This window comes from Phragmites australis, chromosome 10 (assembly GCF_958298935.1).
Source record: "Phragmites australis chromosome 10, lpPhrAust1.1, whole genome shotgun sequence".
Lineage (NCBI taxonomy): Eukaryota > Viridiplantae > Streptophyta > Magnoliopsida > Poales > Poaceae > Phragmites > Phragmites australis.
The window spans coordinates 31,424,254-31,440,450 of NC_084930.1; the positions used below are offsets into that span (position 1 = coordinate 31,424,254).

General features: G+C 40.9%; 2 protein-coding genes and 1 non-coding gene across 4 annotated transcripts; 1 reads left to right on the forward strand and 2 right to left on the reverse strand.

Annotated features, from left to right (window-relative positions):
- Positions 1 to 247: 247 nt before the first annotated feature.
- Positions 248 to 7,678, reverse strand: LOC133930722 (origin of replication complex subunit 1). The gene is made up of 17 exons (XM_062377439.1): positions 6,855 to 7,678; positions 6,166 to 6,301; positions 5,906 to 6,058; positions 5,656 to 5,802; positions 5,431 to 5,582; positions 5,256 to 5,355; positions 5,033 to 5,155; positions 4,765 to 4,926; positions 4,543 to 4,600; positions 4,286 to 4,464; positions 3,492 to 3,615; positions 3,242 to 3,312; positions 2,964 to 3,059; positions 1,891 to 1,967; positions 979 to 1,062; positions 723 to 873; positions 248 to 641 (listed from the first exon to the last, which is right to left on the reverse strand). Exons 1-16 carry the CDS (start codon positions 7,562 to 7,564, stop codon positions 810 to 812), a joined length of 2,436 nt encoding a protein of 811 aa, XP_062233423.1. The 5' UTR covers positions 7,565 to 7,678; the 3' UTR covers positions 248 to 641; positions 723 to 809.
- LOC133883798 (small nucleolar RNA snoR28) lies at positions 5,921 to 5,998 on the reverse strand. Its single transcript, XR_009903005.1, has one exon. It is a non-coding gene; the product is annotated as a small nucleolar RNA snoR28 (small nucleolar RNA).
- A 2,345-nt stretch (positions 7,679 to 10,023) lies between the features above and the next one.
- LOC133930723 (probable folate-biopterin transporter 2) lies at positions 10,024 to 13,471 on the forward strand. Of its 2 annotated transcripts, XM_062377440.1 has the most exons (5): positions 10,024 to 10,958; positions 11,551 to 11,810; positions 12,136 to 12,231; positions 12,311 to 12,481; positions 12,697 to 13,471. In XM_062377440.1, the coding sequence occupies exons 1-5, from the start codon at positions 10,559 to 10,561 to the stop codon at positions 13,384 to 13,386; spliced, it is 1,617 nt and encodes a 538-aa protein (XP_062233424.1). In that variant the 5' UTR covers positions 10,024 to 10,558; the 3' UTR covers positions 13,387 to 13,471. The 2 variants fall into 2 exon arrangements, with proteins under 2 accessions (XP_062233424.1, XP_062233425.1); XM_062377441.1 differs by lacking the exons at positions 12,136 to 12,231; positions 12,311 to 12,481.
- The last annotated feature ends 2,726 nt before the right edge of the window (positions 13,472 to 16,197 follow it).

Sequence of the window (16,197 nt, forward strand, 5' to 3'; positions counted from 1 at the left end):
ACGTTCCTCACACATGTCTATATATGCAAAGTCTGTAAGAATGATCGATAAGAAAAGAAAAAAAAAGAGCTGCATCGTAAAAAAGAACTAATTAATAGAAAGCCAAATAAGCTAGCCAAAAGTCTCTTTATTTTCAATGAAGATGACCAATAAGCAAACTGATAACTACAATTAAAGAACCGAATTCCGAAGGTCACCGCCACTTCAGCAGTTTTCAGCTTAGAGGGAGAAAAAAAAGGAAACAAGATTTCCATAGCCGTCTCATCCGAACCGGCAAAAGAGTACATCTCTGATTTCTCAATGCTTTTAGCCTAAAACAATCTCACAATACACAGTTCATAGTTTCAAATGGTGGAGCTCCAAATCAGTTGGATCAGCGCGAGGAGATTCAAGGCCATAAAACAACATACTTCAAATGCGGCAAAAATCCAGACGTTCAATGCCATAAAACAACATACTTCAAATGCGGTGAAAATCCAGACGTACAAGTTTCTTCACATTCTTACAAGTTACAATCCAGGTGCGTGCTACGGAATTGCATGAGATGCTCTCGGTGCAGCAACATCCTTCGCCAGTTCATTGGCAGATCAGAGGCTAAAATATGCATGAGATCATCAATGGATCTGTATAATTCCAAGGTTCTGCAGAAGATGTGTTCAAGATTAGGGAACAAGAAGGCCATCAAACATCAGCAATGCAAGAAACAGGGCACATGAACTTACTGCGGACGAAGTGGTAAGTGTTGCTGCTCCCCGAGAGAACAGAAATGCAACACGATGCCGGGAAATAAGATTACAGCAATACGAGCTTCACAAGTACTTGGACAGCCAAGGAAGATCTGGGGATTCCTTGAGGGCAAAGGTTACATCGTCACTGCAACCAAGAAAACGAAGTATTAGAGCATGAGGGGGAGATAATAGGTTTAAACAGATAATCGATTTTGCTTTGAAAGCTCTAAATGCAGTTTGACAAGCTGACCTGGGATAATTTAGCTGCAGCTTCTGCAACTTGTGCTTACTACCTTCTTCACAGAGGATGATCTTGCTTTCACCAAGCTTGCAGCTGCCAGTGGAACATGTTTAAACTTATTGCTTTAGATCACCAAAACATATCAAAGCAATCATAAATAAAAGTAGCAGAATTCAGAAGTGAAGGGAACAGCAATAAGAAACGTTGGCAGGAAACGGTTTTATCTAATCAGAAAAGGTAAAAGCGCCACAAATGAAAAAAGTCCAAGAACTATACAGAATGTGGACCAACAATTCCAAGGTAACTAAAAGCGGTAACTGCTATAAGTATAGAAAAAACTCAAGCCTAACTGGATCAACTTTAACTACCTTGAATAATTATCTACATAGCTATATTAAGGCATACAAATCTAAAGTACTAAAAAGAAACATAGCACCAATGTAATTCTAGTATCCGGCTAACATTTAGCACAAAAATGCATGACCCAATTTTACCAATTCCACACAAATAACTTCACATGCTCGAAATTTTGACACAGGAAAGCTGGAAGGAAGCAAAAACAATTCAATTGGAAGACAGGCTAATATTTTCACATCACTTTATATCAGAACATGCATTAGTACATATAATTTCTCTGCTTGCAATAATATTTACTCCAAAATTATAAGGAAATGATATCTCCAGTGATACATATTCTAAATGAAATTCCCCTGCTAACAACTCTGTAACTTCTCTTAGAATTTGGAACAAGAACATAGCAATGCAACTACATTTGCAATGGCATACTGAAGCAAAGGCAATATCACCACTATCCACATTACACATGATGAGTACATGAACTCAAGGAGTCAATTGTATGTGAACGCAATGTTAGTCTGGTTTCATGCATTACAAAATATGTATTAGATTGGATTAGAGTACCAGATTTTCAGGAGAGTATCGTATCCAGGCAATAGTTCTCTATTGGCGTGGCACCAGGAGAGAACAGTCGTTGCTAGCTGCACGATTAAAACAAAAGATCCCATTAGATTTCTATTTCAGAAGCACCTATACTAATAATATGGGTAATTGTACTAATTTCCAGACTGGGATGACATAAGCAAGAGCAGCATTGTTAACATCTTGCCACCTGAAACTTGCAGAGCAAGCATGCAACTGCTTGTCTCAAGCCCAGTGCACATGAAAAACTCAAATCAATGACTACCAATTGCATGATTTAGGCCCACAGGCTACTACACTGATCAATGGAACTAAGTCATACATGTTAAAGTATTTGTAAACACTGCCAGGAGGAGCTGGGCGGCCGCGGCTGCATGGGATGGGAGAGACTAGATGAGGGAGACTTGAGACAAGGGACTAGAGTTTCATTCTTCTCGCTTAGTGAATGATACTATGCGGGCTGCCTTTTATAGGCATCACACAGCACTAATAAATCTAATATAATCTCATCTCGAATTGATAACAAATCTTATCCTATCTCTAACTGATTCTACCAGTAAATAAACCAAATAACTAATGGATAGACGAAGAGGTTTATCTCTAAGCCACAAGTACAGTACTGGCACCGCTGCACATGACATCTGAGGTCTTACTACTTCACTATTTTTAAAAGATTGTGGTTGGCTGCATTTATGTAGTGAACACAGGTTGTGTACAATAGGAAAACCAATTTGACAAGTTGATCACATTTGGAATATCCCAAGATGACAAATTACCGATTGGATTCATCATCAATATGTGCAAGAGACAGTGCTGGACACAATCGACCCTGCAAATTGATGGGCCAAGGTAAGAGACTTCATCCCTGACCCTAAGTATTAGATTTGGGCCAAGATCACAATACCTGGGCACCGAGTCCCTAAGCCTCGGCCACCCGTGACATACTAGTCACTTGAACACCATTCCATGCCTAGGCTCTACCAGGTAACTTTTTATTTATACCCACGATGCTAAAAAACAACATAGGAGCTAAGAACACCAAAATCTGTGCTCACCTTATCAAACATTACTTCACCTAGTCCACTTCTGTACAATTCATGAACCATAGCAACCAATATAACTTTTCCAAACTTCGGGCAATTCTTCATCACCTGTAATTGAAAATGTTGGAAAGTTACAATTGATGTCAATTTGGATGATCAACTGACGTTAGTAATTAATCTTCTTAGGCAAGCTAATACATGTGGTTACCCTGACTGAGGAAATTCCATACTACACAGAAAAGCCAGCAAGTCATACAGGCTCGTATAAGAGGCAACCATTGTCCACTTACTTGAATATGTGGTGCCTGAAAGACTTCCTGAATAGCAGCTTCAATATCACCCATGCAAACAACACCATCTCCTACAAGTATTAGATTCATGTTAAATGGACTATATACAGCTTGGAATTGAGTCATAAAACCATATCAAAGGGTGCATCTGTACTGATAGTCTAGTTGAATATAAGCATAAAGATAGAATAATCCAGAGTAAACTCCCTTTTTAGTGAATTAGTGGTTCCAATACATATGTGGACAGTACCTTTATTTGCAGAAAAGGAAGTCTGTCCAGACTGTTGAGACTGTTTGATACGGTAGTCTGCGAACTCCGCTGCCCGTCTACAAATTTCTAAGGCACGCCTAGCATCACCTGACATAGCAGCTACCTGCATGCAAAGGCACTCTAATCAACTGAATGAAAGTCCATGCTAACATTACATTAGAAGATAGTCTAATCTTCACAGGAGAGAGAAACTAATCAGACCAATTAGTTCGGAATATGAATCACCAGCCATTTCTAATTTCTTGTTTCCTCCAGACTTTTTTTTGCTAGACTCAGTGATACAATCTCTTTTAGAATACTACTTGACTTTTGATGCCTATTACACCTATCATGACTTCAATTTAATCTACCATAACGTGGACTTATCACCTCATCTTCCCTATTCGGCTAGCTGACCACCTCTCTTAGCCGGCTTGAACCGCTTTGTATGACATTGTCCTTTCTCTAAGATAATTGACTTCCTAATCCTACGGAACTCTATCTACTAACTGGACACCCTTTAGCCGAAGCCCATTCCTGGCTGGGCTCTTCTATCACACCTCTTCATTGCTCCCCAGTACGAGTCCACAACAGCCAACATTGGACTCCTTGCTGTCCCCCCAGCATGGGACTCCTGGTTCATGCCTTTGCTGCTACTGCACGCATGTGTTGCCGAAACACCTGCTGCTAGGGCTCTCGGCAAACCTCATAATTGATTGAGTGGTGGATACAGTAACAGTGATGGATGAAAAGGCATGATGACAAATATATACACATGGTACTGCAAGCCAAACCTTTCTGGAAGCAAATTCAATAGCCTGTTCTTCAAAGGCATCAATACCCTTTAGACGGCTTGTTATAATTTCCTGCAGTTGCCGATAGTTGTATGGGCCAAAACACAGTCGTTGGATACCCATCCGACTTGATATACGAGGCAATAACTTTTCTGGAAGATCCATTGTGTTTGCTATACCTGCATTCATTAATAAACAGCCAAAGAGTAACTAAAATGCAAGAATGAAATAACATGTCAAAACAAAAGAATAGTTACCTATAACAACTAGGTTTGAATTTGGTTTGGTAGGCCAATCAAGAATGTTATACAGCACCTGACAAGAAAATAGTTAAAGTGTCAAATAATATGCACATGTAAAACATAACAATCAGGAAGTCAAACAAATGGAAATACCAAACAACTTCTTTTAATTCGTTTTCCACAAAAAAATCTACAGAACTATACAGATACTTTATAGATTTGGCTTGAAATTATTACTGATTGGTTTCTTGTCAAAAGAAGATCAAGCTCATCGATGAGCAAAACAATTGGCCGGTTTGCTTGCTTTCCAATTTTAGCGCCACCTGAAAAGTGCTCTGTTAAATAATGAAGAGCCTTTTTCCACCCAACCCTATTCCCACTCAACTGTTCATATATAACCTGCATATTTTGAAAAGATAAGCCCATTACAATTCTTTTCTGAGGCTATGTGTCTGGTACATTTGAGTAGGGCAGGTTAATCAGTAGGTCATTGAAACAGAAGTACCTTGTAGATATTCTCTGGAGAAGCTAATTTAAGACCATTAATTTCTATAAAACAATACGGCCTCAGAGATCCAGAATCATATTCAGATCTCAGCTTCCTCATAACTGCAAGTACACTCATAGTCTGTAGGTCCATAAAACAGATGAAGAAGATTTGGTTCAACATTTAGCCACAGCAGATGAAATGAAACCATAAAAGTAGGCAGTCAAACATGGTTTGTTACCTTGCCAGTACCAGGTACACCATGGATGTAAAGGCACTGTCCGAGACATTGGTCCTTGCAAATTGCATCCTTCACAAATGTAGATATCTCCTCCATTTCCCTGACATAAGATTTCATCTGAGTAGCGCTTTTTGTAAGAAGCAAGCGAAACATTCAGTAAGGTGAACAAACATACTTATCCCTGCAAGGCAATGACTTAGGAAGAGTTGCCAATAACAGGGTTGCTTTCGCCTTCTCCAGCTCAGTCTTTTGGTGGCGCCGAACATGCTCAGGAATTTTCCGTATCCCTATTTTTTGCAGGCCATATATCCTCCCTTTCCTTGAATTCTATGAATAAATATGTTGTTTCAGTAAAAGCAATGCAAAATAGCAGATAAGGAGAGAGAAGAAGGGTTAGTACCGCCGCCAATTCATGCGATTGATTCCTTCTGGCAGAGCTACATGATGTTGGTTCATCCTCCTCATCATATTCTGAGGAGTCTTCATCAGTCTCACTGTTATAATCATTACCGGCATTGTAAGGCTCGTCACTCGGGTCTTCCTTTGTCTACAAAAAGAGCAGAAATAAGCTTGGTCACTGGCTATGCCGCAATGGTAGTCCTAGCTTCTAAGAACAGAATTTTGCATCTCAAAAGTTTCTGAACATCTACCTCAGGTTCATCATCAATATCCGCCAAACGCTTAAAATTATGCCAATGTATATCATACTCATATTCACAATAGAATATATCATCTCCTTCATTATTAGCACCCCTGAAATCTTTGGGGCTCATTACGTAACAATGTCTAAGGATTGTTTCCATCTGCAGAAGACATAAACACAATTACACATAGAACTTAAAACTACAAACGGACAATCAAACAAAAAGTTGTGAAGGAGCCAACAATACACACAGAACACAATGATCACCTCAATATCTGCAAAATCATTGGTATGATATAGCTCTCTCCATAAATTATGTGGCTGCCTTCCTGCTGCAGTCTCTTCAGGGATAATGTACCACCTTACCTTTGCCCAGAACGTGCCATCTGGCTCCCTCCATAAACTGTTGTAGTCAGCAGCATTGTTAAGTAGTAAACTCATAAACAGCACAGAAATTTTTATCTTCAAATAATAGCATAGAACTAGTAGTATTATTGTAACAAGAAGTATATCTAGATAACTAGAGATATATTCAGAAACTTCTACCACCCCAAATCACTTTTCTGTTGGGAAAAAAGGAACCAGACACACAAAACCGTGCACCTAAACCCAATTGTTAGAACAAATGTAGAATATGCATCGCCTAGCATAGCAAACCTAAATCATGAGTAGGAAAAACTGTTGCACAATATATTCTAGCATAAAGCATCAGTAACAATAAGTCTTTTAGAGCTATCACATCTGTAAGTCGGTGAGCAGTAACCAGTAGTCTTTCAGAGCTATCACATCAGTAACAATAAGTCTTTTAGAGCTATCCTCTTTTCCAATTCGAAATGTGACTAACTGTTACCAATTCACACGGCTCAAGAAAAAAACCAACACTCAGCCAATTTATAGAACTGTGTGTTTCACCACACGAACAACGAAAGCCACTGCAATGCCCAACCCTCACTGACCTCTCGATGCGTGCAGCCCACAAATCGCTGGATAGCAGTTTCTCCTTGGCGGTCCTGACAATGCGCTTCCCCTCAGGCGGCTTAGGCCGCTCGACCGCCTTCCCGGCGCGCTCCGCATCGCAGTACGGGCACGCCCAGTCCCCCTCCGGCACCCGCCGAAGCGGCGGGCGCACGCACCGCAGGTGGAACCCACCAAGGCACACGTCGCACTCCACCATCACCCCGCCGCCGGCGCGGAAGCACACGCGGCACTCCTCGTTCTCGGGATCCTCCGCGTCCGACTCCGCCGCCTCCCGCCGCTTCACGTACACGTCATCCCCGACGTCGAACTCCCCGCCGTCGTACACCACCTTCCGGTAGTACGCCCTCTTCTTCTGCTGACGCCTCTGCCGCTTGGGCTCACGCTGGGCAGGGGTTTTGGGCGACGGTGCGGCCCGCTTGCCCTTGGAGGTAGGGGTCGGCGTAGCCATCACCGGCACTTCCGGGGCGGCCTTGGTGGGAGTATCGAGAAGGCGGCGGGAGCGGCGGACGGTGGATGGGGTCGCCGGAGACACCGGCGGCGGCGAGGTCGCCGATTTGCGCTTCCTTCCGGGCGTGGGCTTGGACGGGGTGCAGAGGTCCATCTGGGCCTCGGCGGAGGCAGCGACGGGCTTCGCTGGCGAGGATCTGGGCTTGGATTTGGATCTGGACGGGGTGGCGGAGAGATCCATTTCGGGTCTCTCGCCGGAGGCGGGGAGGGAGGCGGAGTAGGGGTGGGGGGGAGTTGATTTCAAATGGAGGGGCCTGATGAGAGTGAACGAAGTTAGGGTTTGCGCGGTTTGGCGCCCATTCGCAATGCAGTTTTGGTACTTTTGCGCTTTGGACCTTTAGTTATAGAAATTTGTCGAACGCGTATGGGGCCCGATTGGCGAAGCCACAAGGAGTGGCCGAGCCCGCCGGGATTCGAACTCGGCGTCATACACCTCCATTAAATAGCTTCCAAAGAAAGCTTCGGATAAAAGGGATCTGGCTTAAAAAAAGTTATAGAAATTTGGTCGCCTTGTTCAGAAAGAGCATTTTTTTAGCCGAGAAAGAGCATATTTTATATTTGATTTGTACCAAGTGATGCACACAAGAGAAGAAAAACATATTTATGAATAAGCAAATCTAATTTAGAAGTCACCTTTTATGTTGGGAAACCCTTCCCAAAGGCATTGGACTCTTCAAGTATAAGGTTTCAAGCTTAATATCTCTGGCATGCTGGTTCCGGCTCTCGATTGTAGACTTTTTGTTGCTTTAGCAGAATTTAAGCTCAAAACTCCGTTTTCAAGTAAGTTTTGGTGAAATCTGGGTTTAAAATGTATATTTGGCATTCTGAACCTGATGCTTTCACATATTTTTTGGTATTTCGCCTTTCAAATCTCATTTACACGCAAATATTAGGTTTTAGCTCTCACGCTTTGTCATGCTTCAATACATTTCAAATTTCAATTTCAGGTTTAGACTCTATGTAGGTTTCGGGGTTCACTGTTGTTTAAAAAAGCCATTGTTAAGTTTATTGAAGTCATCATTGAAGTCATCTAAAATAGAAACTAATTTGCACCCCACCATGTAACACAAGTAATCCATTCAACAAAGACAACTGCTTAAGTAAAATATAACATCCAACAAATCACTACATCGTCACTTGAATCTAGTTGGTGACATTTTGTACCCAATCTTGACCACTTTTTTATTTCTTATTGACCAGCTTTTGTATCGTTGGTGATCAACAGTGCAATGGGACGTGATAAGTTCATGGAGATGTAACCAAGACCTAAAGACGATGTCCCAAGCATCGATTTAGTTGAAAGAAGGGGGAAAAGAAGACTAACACGTGATAATTTAGAGTGTGACATTTACAATGATTATATAATTGTCATGTCTAAATTATGCCACATGGGTAACAACTGAGATTGACATTTAGGTATTCTGAAGTGATGATTCAAATCATCACCATTGACAATACATTCCACTCTACGCCCTACCACTCTTGCCTCTTCCCATTCACTAGCTACATCATGTGCATCATATGGGTGACCTCAACACCAACATCCATGGGATCACTTTATTATATCATCTACTGACGTATGTTGCTAGATCTAGGGTGCTCAACGTCGGTAACCATGATCCACGGTGACATAACCCTAAGTTGGTGACGTCTTGATGTTTTGTTAGTATATAAGTCAGAAGTTATATTTCTATCATTAAAAAAGCATAAGCTTAACATCTTGGTTGGAGGCTATCCTCTTTGCTGGAATTCAGTTGCTCCACTGTGATGCTTGAGTTCTCTTTTAAGCTTTGAAGCAAATATTCCATGCTGTTGTTCGAGCAGAGCTCCCATTATCATGGATTGGATTTTACTCTTTAAGTGTACAAGTGATGCATGCCCACAACGTTTTCCCCATGTCACCGAGAAGAACCGTTTCCGAAACTGATTGAAGACTCGATCATTCGTCTCACTATCAAGTGGGCCCGAGGAAAATATCGCTATCCCGTCAGTGATGTGGGCTAGAAGCTTTGCAACTGATGCGTCTACTACTCTATCTTATCAAATCAATTTGTTTAAGAGTATGTACAATATGGAGTATTTATATAAGGCGTTTATAAAAAAATAGAATTTTTTTCTCAACCGTATTAGCACAAATGCTTAGACAGGGGTGATATGGTTACTTAAGCGATATTGCTTATTCTAATGCTAATAAAATAATTAATTGCATCTAAATATTCGTAGTTTTCATTTACATTAAAAATTATATTTTTATATAAATATTTAATCCTTTATTCTTAAACACCTAGCTATCATTCAGGTCCGAACTACTTCGCCCTTGCGTCAGGGTTTTAGTTACCGTTTTGCAAACGATTATCGGTTTCCTATAGTAACTATTGTTACCGTGGTAACCGCACAGTAATTCAGTAGAAATCAATCGAATTTTAAATTTTTAAATTTAAATTTGATTGGTAATTGTTTGGTTTATAAAAACAGTGCGGGTAGAATCGTCGTTAACGGCGATTTGTAGCCTTGCTCGCGTCACGTAAGTACGTAACACAGCACCCAACGGAACAAGCCACCGAGAACAATGGGCCCCGCCAAATGGGCCCCGCATGACAGCGACTGCTTGTCCTCTGGTTTCAGCTAGCGAGCGAGCTCCGAATTTTTAAGGAAAAAAATGTCAAACGGCTAGCCTCTGCTTCTCCGCCATTTTTCTTTTCTCACGCTGTTCTTGTTTATAGTTCACTTGTACCTAATGTCTGTAGGTTATTACCTCCATTCATATCTGGATGTCGAGCGGTATTTTTTGAAGCAACTGGGCACCGCTCGGCTGCCATTTTTTTCCTTGCCATTTTTTTGTGCAATTTTTGCCGAAATTTTTTCGTTCCAATCGTACCAAAAGGTTCAAGCAGACCTTTTGATTTGATATCTTTGCAAATAGCCTGACACCCCCTCGATTTTTTTTAAAGACTTTTGGATCGATACAGACGAACCTACCTCTCCCCGCTCCGATCTTCTTGTTGTTTTCCACAGCGATTAGGATTCAAGAAACCCCAAATCTGTTCTTGGAGCATCCACTCTCCAGATTCAGGATGGACAAGTTCAGCAAAGCCCAGTGAAAAATCCAGTCTTCAGCGCGCAATCTCCTGGTGGCCTTTGGAGATCTTGCGCGACAGCACAAGCGACCAAGAAAATGTCGCCGCAACCGCCCCCAGACCTCGACGAGGACAAGGAGAGAGAAACCAATGTCCTCATCGAAGCGGCTCCGGGGTCGCCGTCGAAGGGGGCGGAGGACGGCCCCGGCAGGCCGCTTTCGCCGGCGGCGTGGTTCCGGATGCTGGCCAGGGAGCTGCACTGGAGCTTCGTGTTTGGCGTGGTGGCCACGTACGGCATCAGCCAGGGGCTCGGCGGCGGCATCACGCGCGTCGCATCCGACTACTACTGGAAGGACGTGCAGCGGGTGCAGCCGTCGGCGGCGCAGGTGTACCAGGGCGTCACGTCCATCCCCTGGATGGTCAAGCCGCTCTGGGGCCTGCTCACCGACGTGCTCCCCGTGGTCGGCTACCGGCGCCGGCCGTACTTTATTCTTGCAGGTGAGGAGCATTGCTTCTGGGTTGTGTTGGTTTTCGTTACGGTTGTGGCTGTGCCTGCTTTCTGGAATGCAAAACTGCAAAACTAGGAACTGCAAAACTGAAAAATATCTGTCTGAAATGTAGTGCTAGTAAAAGCTTGATGACTTGGTGCTGAAAAAATAGTGCCGAAGTGTGCTGATGGCGATGAGCATCAAACATGCCTATGGCTCACATAGGGCCGAATCGCTGATAATTCTTTGCGTCTAGCTACTAGTTGACTTTGCATCTTAGTATGTGTCAAGCTAAATCAGAAAACAAACTTGTTTACCATTGAGTTCACCTTCACCATGTTGCGATTCTGAGTCACTAGCAAAATATGGAGCCACGGAGGAGTGCAAATTTTGACCAACAGCCAGTAGGAAGGACTCAATGTGGTTAAGTAGGTTCATTTATTTTAAACAAGCTTTGCTGCATAAGCCAAACACATTGCCAATTCCTGCAACAGTGGCACTTTTACTACTAGTCCCTCTATATGAGATTTCCTGTCATTTGGTATCAGCATACGGAAGTTTTGCTTATTTTCTCCCCTCCTTGTTTCCCGAGGAACATACAGGCTTCATCGGAGTGATTGCAATGCTTATAATCTCTCTCCACAGCAAGCTTCATGCATTGCTTGCATTGTTGGCGTTGATGACTGGAAGTGCTAGTGTGGCGATAGCTGATGTTACTATAGATGCTTGCGTGGCTGAAAACAGTATAATGTACCCTCATCTTGCTGCTGACATGATAAGCTTAAATGGATTCTGTGCATCTGTTGGAGGCCTTATTGGGTTCTCAACAAGTGGTTTCCTTGTTCGTGCAATAGGAGCTCAAGTGAGTATTATCATCAGTTCAACGCTGATAATTATTTGTTCAAGCTTCATACTTTTCATCGATCTGCATTGATCACCACAATTAGAAGAACCGTTGAATATCATCGTATTATTCTAGTTTAAAGTACTTAGAACAGATATATTCTTGTTGTGCATTAACAATCAGTTCACTGGACTTGTGCTGCTTCTCTTGCTCCTGTGACTCGTCAATATAAATTAAACTGTCGATTGTCATTACTTTGAATCCTCAGATATATATCTTTTTGAAAGCCAGATGGTGCTGTTATCTGATAATAGATAAATACTGTCTTTCACTCTTTCTCAAGGGTGCCCTTGGCCTGTTAACTATACCTTCTGCCTTGGTAATTTTAGCTGGAACACTGCTAAAGGAGGTCCATATCCCCAACTTTCCATACGAGCAGGTTAGAAGAATTGTTGTTGTTTTCTCTTTCTACGCTATTTTTTAGGCTATTTTTTCCCATCTCTGATATCACAAAATAGGCCCACAAGAAATTTGTAGAAGCAAGTGGAAAAATGTTAACGGCCTTAAAATGTCCTGAAGTATGGCGCCCATGTGTTTACATGTACATGTCACTTGCTTTGAGTGTGGACATTCAAGAAGGAATGTTCTTCTGGTACACAGACCGAAGTGCAGGGCCATCTTTTTCTGAGGTACATCTAGAAATCTTTTGGCTATGATGCATGCTCGACAGCTTGTTATGGATTGTGGCTTCCATGTTTGCATGGAAATAACTCTTGCAGTTGAAAATATTTCTGTATTTGACACGTTTCAAATGGCACACCTCTTTTGCAAATATGTCATGACTACTTCTGAAAATCGCTAGTTCTTGTCGCGTAATCAAACTAACTGTTTGTTACTTTACCAGGGATTCATTGGCTTTATGTTCGCAATTGGGTCAATTGGTTCTCTTGTCGGGGTCATACTATATCAAAACATTCTTAAGGATCACTCATTCCGCAACCTTCTTTTTTCTAGTCAGTTGTTGCTAAGCTTGTCGGGAATGCTTGATCTGATGTTGGTGCTTCGTCTAAATCTGAAAATGGGGATACCTGACTACTACTTTGCTGTGATCGACGAGGGGGTCTCCAAAATGATCAACCGTATCAAATGGATGCCTCTTTTGGTGCTCAGCTCAAAGCTTTGCCCCCCTGGCATTGAGGGCACATTCTACGCATTGCTCATGTCCATTGACAACATTGGCTCGTTAACTGGATCATGGGTTGGTGGATTGATCCTTCATTTGTTGAAAATCACAAGAACAGAATTCAAGAACCTCTGGGCAGCGATTTTAATTCGAAACGCGATGAGGTTACTACCACTGTCACTGTTGGCTTTGGTGCCCAGAAGTTATCCAAATTCCAATCTTCTTCCATCTGATTTGCTGAATGAGGATGGTGACGATGAAGCTCACCAAATGGAGAATGTCGAGTTAACCTCTCTTTGTGTGGACAGGGGCTCTTTCCCTGACAAATCTCTCCAAGATTCCGAGAATCGGGAGGGCCCTGATGTAGAACAAGATGATGATGAAGCTTCACTGCTTGCCAACAGAAGTTGATATTTGACAGATCACATACGGAGATTTTCTTTTGTACACGAGCAGATAGTTACAATTTAGAAAAAATGACATCTCTTCAAAGATATTTGTTTAGATGTTCACATTTGTTAATTCATTCATTTACAACTGGAAAAATTGCAAAAACCACCCAAAAAACCACTTTGAATTTGAGTTCCCCCCTATAACCTATTTTGTTGCAAATACCCACTTTCTATTTTGCATTTGTTTGATTTTGCCCCCTCCGAGCCTTGTGACAGGTTGATTTAGACTTTTTTTATCATCTGACATGGAAGATAGCTTGTGATTTTGGGTTCGATGCGATGTGCTTGTGTGACTCATTCTTAACATAACTATTATCATCACTTGTTATTTCATCATTGCCCTCCGAGCCTTAGATCTCATTCTTGACATAACTATTATCATCACTTGTTATTTCATCATTGCCCTCCGAGCCTTAGATTAACATCTTTAGACTTGTAACTGCAATCGGTTAGCACATGAGACCTATCTCGATGTAGTGAGATGTCATCCAACTATGTGTAGTATTTTGGTCCGATATTATGTTTTGTATATGCATGTGCGTTAATTTTCAAGCTAATCCTAAGTAGTCTTATCTTAGCACGGTTAAGATGATCTTTAGATATCTAAAGTATACACCTAGTATATGATGTCTTGTCATATAGATGCATTTCATATATGTGCTTATCTAATCATCTCAAGATAGTGATGAATATGAGTTTTGCTTGAGTTGGTGGCTCCCTCGCTTCACTCAAGGTATGTAGTTGAGTTCACCATGAATAAGTTTGAGAAACAAAGTAATATGACAAGATAGATTTGTTTTATGTTATGTATTCATTTGTCTTATATCTTGCACTGATGTCTACCTTTTTGTATTTGTTTTGTATTGTGTGTGCATTTGGTAGTAAAATTACAAAAGAGGATATCACTCTTTGAGAATGATGTTTGCACTCAATGTGAACATATAACTCTATAAGTGTGCTTAATTAATATTTATGCTTAATGTCCTAGCAAATTTATAGTTTTAATCTTTAAGTTCACATGCAACATGACTCCTACATTTCCTTTAGAGTTTTTCCCATCTTTCTAGCCTCGGTTGCTTAGATGACTTCTTTTTCGGTGCTTTAATGTCAAAGGGGGAGTTGATTTAGGGGGAGTGAGAGTACAGATAGGTGGAGCTTACGAGTATGTTGGATCTTTATGATTTTTTATGTAATGATAAGTCTTTTGGTTATCTCTTTTGTTGTATTTCGATTGCCATATTATTGTGGTTTAATTCATGCTTAGTTTAATTCTATTTCAAATTAGCATAATAGGTTATTCCAGTACTGGGCTTTTCCTTACTTATTGTTATATGCCATTGTATGCCTAGTATAATAGTTGAAAGGATCGAATGAGCTAAGAGGGGGTGAATTGGACAATTAAAAATCTCTACCGTAATCTAGAACAAATAGCAACCTTAGTCTAGAAGAAAGAACATGCGACTACATGATCAAACTAGGAGAAAGCAACAAAACAAGCAAGCAAAGACACCAAAAAAATGCAGAATTGAAAGCTTATAAGAATATAGATACTCAAATTAAATTACGAAATAGTAAAGAGATGGACAAGAGAACACCGAATTTTTTCGCTGAGGTATTGAGGACTTGACATTCCTCTCTAGTCCTCGTTGGAGCATACACCAAAGATATCGCTCCCTCTTGAGTCATCAAGACTCAATTGCTCCCTCATGATTGCCACTTCTTCATCTCCGAATTGGCAGGTATCAAACTAAGTACATAACTTGTCCTGGGGCTCTCACAAGAACTCTAAAAGCTCACCGAGACACCTCTAATCACTAAACACTGGGCCATCCTGTGTATGAAATGTGTTTTCTGACTTGATAACAACATGATCTGATGAGAATAAGCTTCACAAGATCGGATCATCCGATGAACTAAGAAGACTCTGAGCTCATCCAGTTTAATTTTCTTGAGCTCCAACTTCTCGACATCTCAATCATGGGCTTTTCTGAGCTACATAGTGCTAGAATTTTATAAGTGTGCATTAAACCAAGTCTAGACTCATTAGATCAAACTACTACTCTTAGTCCTTCTTTATAGTACGGTCAAAAGACTAAGGAAATAGACCTATACTACTCTAAGTATTATTTATCTCCTTTGACATTTAAAACTAGAAGATCCTTAATCTTGATACACATGTTCTTTGATCGTCCATATAATCGCTTTAGGAACCAAGCATACCCAATTATCACTGTGAACTAAATTTTTGATTCCCTTCAAAATAAATTGTTAATCACAATGACATAGTTGTCATTAGTCACCGAAACATTTACCACTTACTTAGGGACCTAGATGCTACAGGTGTATTTATCAATCACTAAAAAGGGAGGATTTTAGTATATATGTCCTTAGGTAAGTAGTAAGTGTTTCGGTGATTAATGACAATCATATTATTATGAGTAACAAATTTGTTGGAAGGATAATTAAATGATTAGTTCACAATGTTGTTCGACGATCTTGGTTCCTTAATTGATTGGATGAATGATCAAATAATGTGAACGTCAAAATTAAGGATTTTCTAGTTCTAAGTGTTAAAAGAAGATGAATCACATTTAACATAAGCTCTCTTTTGTTCGTTGATCGTACTATAAAGAGGGATTACGAGTAGTAGATTGAGCTAGTTGAATCTAGAATAGGTTGGATGCACACTTATGAAATTCTAGCACTAGGTAGCTCAGAGAAGCCCATAGATGACTTGAAGTGAAGTTAGAACTTAAAGAATTTTGAATTG